This window comes from Mauremys mutica, chromosome 2 (assembly GCF_020497125.1).
Source record: "Mauremys mutica isolate MM-2020 ecotype Southern chromosome 2, ASM2049712v1, whole genome shotgun sequence".
Taxonomy (NCBI): Eukaryota; Metazoa; Chordata; order Testudines; family Geoemydidae; genus Mauremys; species Mauremys mutica.
Genome location: NC_059073.1, coordinates 123,620,443 through 123,629,291, shown reverse-complemented (window position 1 = coordinate 123,629,291; position 8,849 = coordinate 123,620,443). Strand labels below are relative to the sequence as shown.

General features: G+C 42.7%; 1 protein-coding gene across 1 annotated transcript in view; it reads left to right on the top strand.

The window, feature by feature from the left end:
* The first annotated feature begins 1,229 nt into the window (after positions 1 to 1,229).
* Positions 1,230 to 8,849, top strand: part of MYLK4 (myosin light chain kinase family member 4) — a 31,279-nt gene continuing 23,659 nt past the window's right edge. The window contains exon 1 of the mRNA XM_045007528.1: positions 1,230 to 1,892. Coding sequence (XP_044863463.1) covers positions 1,230 to 1,892 — 663 coding nt within the window. The remainder of the gene's footprint in view (positions 1,893 to 8,849) is intronic.

Sequence of the window (8,849 nt, the reverse complement as noted above, 5' to 3'; positions counted from 1 at the left end):
TGGAAACTGAGGCAGGGAAAGGAAATGATTTACCCACATCACAAAATAAGGCTTAGATCCTGCAAGTTGATTGATGTGGACAGACCCCTTGCTGCCTCCAAAGTCCCTCTGACTTCACATTAGTAGTGTAGCTAAACTGGGAGTGGAACCCCAGTTCTGGGTTAATTCCTCTAGCCAATATGCATAGCTGAATTCCAGACTCCCAGTTATGGGATTCTTCCTCTAGAATCTAGACCCTACACTGACTTTAAGAAAAGTGAAAGCCCTCAGGAAAACATTTGTGATAGTAATATAATGACTGGTTTTAAGGGAGCCGTTTACAGGTAGGCAATAAAAAGAATGGAACTAGCAATCATTGCTAGTGAACGTCATTTTCTGAATTTTGTAGTCAGATCATTGTAAATAATAAGAGGCTTCATTAGTGTTAAATTTAACTACATTGGATAACACACAGGATTAAACTAAAGCTCTGGTTATGGGGAAAAAGACTCTTTAGACTTTGGATTGCCTGTGTCTGATTGGTTGTGATCATTGCCCAGTTTAAAGAAAAAGGCTGTGGCTTTCTATAGTGTATGCATACCAGTGTCTCTCTCACTTTCTCTTACGTATTATTTGTATATCACATCTCTCTCTCTCTCTCTTGCTCTTTAATGCTGCCTTTGATAAGAGGTTTCTCAGGCAACTGCAGGTTTGAATCCGAACAATTTACATTAAGCTGTAAAAATTTCAAGAGCCCAAATTTAGCTTCCCCTTAAAGGCCCCTATTCTCTTCAGGACAGAGATCACATTGCATACTAGATGCATGTTTCTGACAAGCAATAACATTACTGCTACAGTGTCTTTACCCATAGTGGCTTCTCAGATATCTTGTAGCCTTTACACTGTCAAATTCCATTTAAGTGCAAATAGTTCTCTCTCTCCTCCCCACAGGTTTACGTCACTGAGCAGAGTGCATTTAGGTTGCTCAGCAAATGTCTGTCTCTATATCCATTTCACTTTAAAACAAGTAAAAAAAAATGAATAGGAGTGTTTTCCTTTCTAAGTAAGTCAGCTGTCTCATTGCTTTGTGATAGTCAAATGTATTTGGATGGTTTTCAAATAGCTCGAGCCTGATTTGCCAAACCCAGGTTTTGTGTTTGAGAAGACTGGATGTGGAGCTTTCTGAGCAGATAATTGGCCTTAAATAGCTGACCATCAGAGTATTTTCTTCTCCTAACTAAACCAGCAAAATGACCACCTCCAGTAGGACGAATTCTGCTACATCCAGGGTAAACTCCTTGGTCAAAATATTTGATCCGAGTGCTTTACAAAACCAGGGGCTTGCTAATGAAGTGGAAACCACCCAAATTCTTTTTGCTGCAAGCAAACATGTCAGCTCCTCTGAAAGTTTTAACACCTTGGATGTGAAGTTTGCCTCCCTTGATCAGAAAATAGATAAGTTGTTGACTGTGCAGGAAAATGTCCTTCAGACACTAAACAGTGTTTCCCAGGAAATGTGTTGCATTGAAAAAGATATAGAGATGTTAAAGGCAAAAGCAACTGAACCTGGACCCACCACAGAAACAAGTGAAAAGCTAAATAAGTCTGAAATGAAGGGGCTGTGCATAGAAATGACCAATACCCTTTCTGACATGAACAAGAGTGCAGAGCAGCAAGCTAAAAGATTTGATGGAATGGAACAAATAGTGCTGGGGTTACAGGAGCTTATAGGGTATGTGGCTAAGAAGTTTAAAATGTGTAAAATCACTGATTTAATTCTCAAAAACAAAGCTCCTCCTAAGCTTGTCAAGGTTGGCAGTTACTTAAAGAAATATAAGGTTGGAAACAATTCCAGAGTGCAGACTTTCTCAGACAAAAGGGATACCGGCACGTCCAGCAACAGAAACGAAAAGGTGAGCCCAGGTTTGCTTTTCATTTTGCTGAGGACCATTAAATTGTATGGTTGTATTTTGCTTTGTGCTCAGTATTTTAATTCGTTTAACCTTAACACAACCAAACCTGTATGCTTTAATATTGAACTGTATTAGACCAAACTGAGCAACTTTTAATGAAAATGAGTCAGAAAATCTAGTCGATGGTAACTGCGGTCATTTTCTGTAATGCTCTATTTACAGCAGGGGTTCTCAAACTGGGGGTCGGGACCCCTCCGGGGGTCGGGAGGTTATTACATGGGGGGAGCCGTGAGCTGTCAGCCTTCACCCCAAATCCCACTTTGCATCCAGCATTTATAATGGTGTTAAATATATAAACAAGTTGTTTTTAATTTATAAGGCGGGGGGGGGGGGTCGCACTCAGAGGTTTGCTTTGTGAAAGGGATCATCAGTACAGAAGTTTGAGTACTACTGATTTACAGTTTCCTTGTGTTAGAAAACATACACCGCCACCTCAATATAACGCCACCTGATATAACACGAATTTGGATATAACGTGGTAAAGCAGTACTCGGGGGGGGGGCAAGGCAGGGCTGCGCTCTCTGGCGGATCAAAGCAAGTTCGATATAACGCGGTTTCACATATAACACGGTAAGATTTTTTGGCTCCCAAGGACAGCGTTATAGCGAGGTAGAGGTGTAGTTAGGGGCCCAATTCTGTTCCCGTTGAAGTCAGTACAAACTTGATATTGACTTCAGTGGGAGCAGGATCTGGCCATGGATTTTGCTATGATATTCTCAAATATAAGTATTTGGGAAAAGAAGTTCAGTGAAGATCTTATGTGGCCTGATTCAAAGTTCATTGAAGTTGATGGAAAAATTCTCACTTGCTTCAGTGGGCTTGGGATCAGTCCTATACAAGTCACTTCATTACATGTATTTTGGTGCAATACTTATACACTCCTGCTGACTTCTGGGGAGTTTTACCTGAGTAAGAATTCCAGGTCTTGGCCCTAAGAAGGTTAGGTTCACTGTAACTGGAACTTCAGTTTGCAAAAAATCCCCTGAAATAAAACTTTTTACTCCTCTTCACTAGAAAAGGAGCTTTGCTAGGTTTTCCATTAACCTGATCTAAAACCCGTTGGAATCTATGAAACAACTTCCATTAACAATAATGGGCTTTGGTTCACTCCTGTAAGCTTGTTTCATTGTGCTTAGATCTGGTAACACTGATATTTGCCTCTTAAGTTTAGATGATTTATAAAATTGTTTTGACAAGTTATTTTCAACATTAACATTAATTACAATGAATTAAAATGGGTGTTCCCAAATCCTTTGCTGCTTTATTTTTCATTTTGTTTAAAGGTGTAAACTTTTTAGGGTTTCATACATTAGAAGACCCATTCTTCAATATCACAAGCTTTTTAACAAAGGGAAAAAATGCGTGAAGTTATTAACAGGATGTGGTGCTACTTGTATTGAGAAGTACCCCATATTACTTCAGAATGTTCCCTGAGTAGCTAACCAGATGCCTAGCTATCTTTCAACAGCTCTACTTCCTAGTTAAATAAGTAGTGCTGGAGCCAATGTATGTAATTTAGTAGAGGCTAATGGAGTCTGAAGGGCAACAGAAACAGCTCATAAAGCTCTTTCTTCCAGTCAATTAGTCCAATTCTCCCCGGTGTCATTGTGCAAACTTGTTTTCAGAGAACATCCATAACTGGATGGAAAAACTACTGCTGTATAAAATAATGAAACGACAAATGATATTTTTACAGGCAGGATCTTTTTGACTGTCAGATTGGACTGGCCTCATTAAATAAATTCTAATAAACAAAAAAGGCTTTCACCTTGGTACTGTTACCTTCATTAATGAGATGTACACTGGTTGGGTGGAAAAAATGTTACTTATTTATAGTATCCAAGTTTTTATTTGTACTTTTTTTTAATGTGTAAAACACTGTGATACAAAGCTAGACACATGGGACCTGATTGTCCTCATACTGGTGTAAACCAAAAGTAAAACTGCATAGATGCCAATGGAATTACACACTTGTGTAACATTGTTGTAAGTAAGAACAGAATCAGCCCCATGATGCTAATGAAGTGTGGTAACACCCCTAGGGCCCAGTCAGAATCAGGGCCCCATGGTGCTGTAGAAATATAGAGTAAGACAAACGTTGAGAAAGTAGTAGCCTTTATTGATGAATTCAGGGAAGCATGCCAGGCATAAGGGAGAGTGTGGAAGATGACCCAGAAATGGGTGTGAGAGAAGATGACAAATGGGCAAGTGAGACTGGCATCCTTGGCAGGTTGAGCAAAATGAGACAGAAAGACACAAAGAGAGGAGGGAGGACACGTAGAGAGAGGAAGCGTTGCTAAAGGCCTGGAAGGGGTGGAAAAGAAGCTTGAATTGGATGCAGTAAGATGGGGGAGCCAGTAAAGGGATCGAATGAGCAGAGTAATGTGGTCAGAATGAGGACTAGGAAGATGTGCCAACAGCAGGGTTTCAGTGGAGTGGATGGGGCAAGGAGTGTGTTAGGGACAACAGAAAGGAGGAGGTTATGAGGGCCTGAATAAGAGCATTAGCTGTGTGGAGAGAGAGAGGAAAAAAGCTTGGGCTCTTAAAATGTTTTGGCAGAGGACTGGAGGTATTTGGACGCTGTCTGGGTGTGTGGGGCAAGAGAGAGGGAGGAGTCAAAGATAACCTCCCCGGCTAGAGGCCTGAGGAACAGGGCGGATGCGCAAGAAGCTTGGAAGGAAAGATAAGAGTTCTGTTTTGGCCATGCTAAGTTGAAGTTGCTGGTGAGACACTCAGAAGATGTCACAAGGACAGGCTGAAATTTGGAAATAAGTGGATGGATATTTTAGGAACATTGAAAATTCACAATAAACTAAGTCCTGGAGCCTTTACTCAGACTTTTGTCACACTCTCTCAGGCAGAGGTTTCTGTTTCACTTGCCCCACCATAACCAGAGGAAAGAGACTAGGGGGAGGCAGAGGGGTAAGACCACCCCACCATCACTATTTCACTTCCAAATATTTAAGAGAAGCCCCTGCTTGGAAGACATTCTAATCCTGCTCCAACAAAGCGTTCTCAATGAGCGTCATCCCCAGCTCACAGCTGCATTGTTTCCCCAATATCAGTCAGCAGCACTCCCCCTTGCCAGAAGGGGAAGGAGCAAAAAGTCAAATAACTTTTTGTCCCATCAGGCTCTCCCTGTTCACCAAGCACCACCTCCTTCCCTCGCTCCCACACTTAGTCTTCAGACTGACTCACTGACATTAATTGGCATCCATAAGGGTTTGTCTAGAGCAGGGGTCGGCAACCTCTGGCACGCAGCTCGCCAGGGTAAGCACCCTGATGGGCCGGGCCAGTTTGTTTACCTGCCGCATCGGCAGTTCGGCCGATCACGGCTCCCACTGGCCGCAGTTCGCCGCTCCAGGTCAATGGGGACAGCACATCCCTCAGCCTGCGTCACTTCCCGCTGCTCCCATTGGCCTGGAGCAGCGAACCACGGCCAGTGGGAGCCATAATTGGCCGAACCTGCTGACGTGGCAGGTAAACAAACTGGCCTGGCCCGCCAGGGTGCTTACCCTGACGAGCTGCGTGCCAGAGGTTGCCGACCCCTGGACTAGAGTAAGGACTGAGTAAGCACTTCTGGATTTGCCCTGATGATATTATTACATTTAATATTTTGGTTGTTTTATATATATATATATTGGCTTGTTGTTACCTTATTCTGTGCATGTGCATGATTTATTATAAAAGGACCATCATGTGAAATTATCAAACAACCCAGTGAACAGTAGCAGAATTTAATACACATATGTTCATCCCAGACTTTTAATTTAGCTCTCTGCTAAGTATAGTGGGACTTAGTAAAAGATCCTTCAGCTGGGTTTGTACATTTCTTCTGCTGAGCCTGTTGCTTTAGGGCTGCCAATTATTGATTTTGGGGGCAAATAGAATCTCCTCTTCCCTAGGGAGGGCAACAGTGTGTTTGCTGCAGGATGGATGCACAAGTTAGGTCTTAAAATGTTCTTGCAAAAACAAAGAGAAGATTTTCCAAAAAAGCGGGGTGGTGGGATGGGGGATTAGATAACTCCTTACACTCACACATGCCCACTGTTATGCCTTATAAAGATATCTGTGGTATAGCAGCAGAGATATTATATGCATTCCAAATGAAATTCAGCCCTTGGCAGATGGCTTGTGTACTGTAGAGACCCTGCAGTTTCCCCTAAATGAAGGACTAGTCAGAGCAGCCAGGTGAGTGGCAGTAATGAGGTGTCTCTTTAGCCTGGTCTTCATCAGCTCTGAATAGTCCAGATTAGGCAGGCTGTACTGGGAATTGGACCAAGAAAGGCAAATCTTATATGAACTAACAGGCCAGAAGCCACTCATTCTCAAACAGGCTGAACATTGTTTTACAAGGGCAATATATCATTTTTTCATGGTCCTCAGACCTTTTTCCTCTTCCAAAATGGCTGCTAAATTTACTTCTGCTCCCACTGAACCACCATGAACCGGAATGAACATTTAGAAACCCCTGGGAACCCAAACCACACTGGGGGCTGCAGTGACGTCCAAGTATTGAGACAACCAGGTTCATTTTGAATCCAGACTTTTATAACCTTCTACATGTGTGAGCCCAGTCTGATAGATGAAAGCAGAGAACTCACTGCAAAGTGAACTTTGGGCAGGGAACCCAAGGTTCTAGTTACCATGAATTTGTTAGGAAACATATTGGCTTGTGAAAAAATGAATGTAATGGTGAAAGTGAATTAATGGCTTTATAGTGGGGCTGCTGAGCTGTGCCACTGTGTTTGTCAATAGGGATAAGGCTGAAGCATATAAGAGGAGAAAAAAGTCAGCAGAACTCAGACATAATTAGATACATATTGTAGGACTGTAACAGGGTGCTGGCCTAAGATGCACTGAACCAGCCCCTGTTAGCTCAGAACCTGCTAGCGCAGCTCCCATCAAGGGGAAATGATTGGAGCTGGCCGGGTGTGGCTCATTGAAGGAGCCTGAGAGCAATCACCTGTGAGCCTGCTGGGGAGAAGGCCTATAAAGCTAGCAGGCAGGAAGGAAGTGGAAAGGAGGGGGACAGGAGGAGTAAGGAGTTACTGCTCCTAGCTAGCAACAGGAACTAGCTGTCCCCCGGGTGGCTACCTAACTCCTATTGAATTGTACAGAGTTGTATATTGATGGTGGCAGGAACGAACACAGGGAAATAAAAGGACACTGGGTTTTGCAAAGTAAGAGGTCTCCGGCTGATTTGTACCGTGAGCGACAAAGGGCTCGTCTACAAGAACTATTTCTAGTCTAGGTCTATGATTGTAAATGAAATGGAAAAGAAAAGAACTTGGATGTTGCACTGATGGGGCCATGTAGGAACCTAAAGAAACAGAGTGATAAAAATTATAGGAGAAAAATGAGCAAAGAAATATCACCAATGCTATGGGTTATGCTTTATTTTTCACAACATATCTAGATAAAAACACTTCTCTTGTCATTCATCATCTAATTTAAGTCATGTCCTGACTGGCTGAAATTATTTGTAGAAAAAATAGATATATCTCTCTACTCTTTGAGCAGAGGGGATGAATTATCTTGAACAGAACAAATGACTGACTCGAAGATCCTTGGACAGGAAAATAGACAACTTAGTTATAGACACAAGCAAGTTATTCCTTTGCATGGAAGCAGACTAGGGGAATGAAAACTCCATAAGGGGAACTTCTTGGAGTTTCCTCAAAACTCTTCCTTCAGGGTCGGAGACGACCCCTTTTTTCCACCACAAAAGTAAGAGGATACAAGCCACAAGTTTCAGATCTGGCTGTATCTCCACACCAGCTTCAAGGCCCCCGGTGACATTGCTGGACTCCATGTCCTGAGGCCATCCTCAGAATCCCCCCTTAAAGTCTTCTCAGCATAGAAAATGGCTCTGTGGGAAATTTAATACAGACCCAGGCTGTATTAATTTTTCTGCTGAATCTCTGCAGGTTGGTGGGAGGATAATGTGTGGCTCCTAACAGTTTCTCCATGCAACACACTGAGAATGAGTAAGCTGGTCTTTCATGTGAGAAGAAATAGATCATGAGCTAATTTCCCTAGGTTTTTGTGATGCATTGCTATGCAATAATTTACAGCATATTAAGAAAATGGACACCATTTTGGGGGTCCATTATGACTCTTCCTCAAGCCTAGAATGACCTTCTGAGATAAGAAGCAGCTGGGAACTGGTGATGAAAGGAGACAGGTTATGTCAGGAGTGTGGGCAGGTGGGAAAGAGAGGGGTCCTGGAAGTGAGGAGGTAGGGGCAGGATGGACTTGGGCTAGGCAAGAGTCCTGATCTGTTCCCCCCTCACAGGTGTGGGAAATCCTCCTTTAGCAGGCCACCAGCTTTTAGAAATTAACCAGTTCTCAGGTGACAGCCCACCTGGGAGAGAGCTAGTTATGTAAGTGTAACGTATAATACATTTGAATGTTTTGTTCAATATGCCCATCTTCCTTTGGATTGTCAATGCAATTTCACTTCATTGCCGGGTCTCTACCATGCTGGCTTTCAGTGACAAGAGTAGTTTCTTTGAGTTAAATTAATTTGCTGTCATTCTGGCAACATCCTTCGTCCTGCACAAACACACTACTGAGGAGCAAAGACTGGCTGTGCAGCAGCCCTAGTGGACCCTGGGGCCATTCCAAGCACATTCCATTCAGAGTTCTGTTGCCCCCATGGTGAAGTGCTGCCGGAAAAAGTGTGCCTACATAGGGAAAATAAAGAAATCCCAGATCTTTAAAAAGAAACAAACAAACAAAAAACCCTTTGCTTATAAAATAAAGTGTGTTATTAGGAAGCCAGCCTGTGTGTGGAAATCCAATTAAAAGGGAATCATCAAAGATGTAGGGGATGGTTTTGAAGTCTGTAACCATTTGGAAAAGTCCCTACAGCAAGCTTTCTCCTAAAACAGC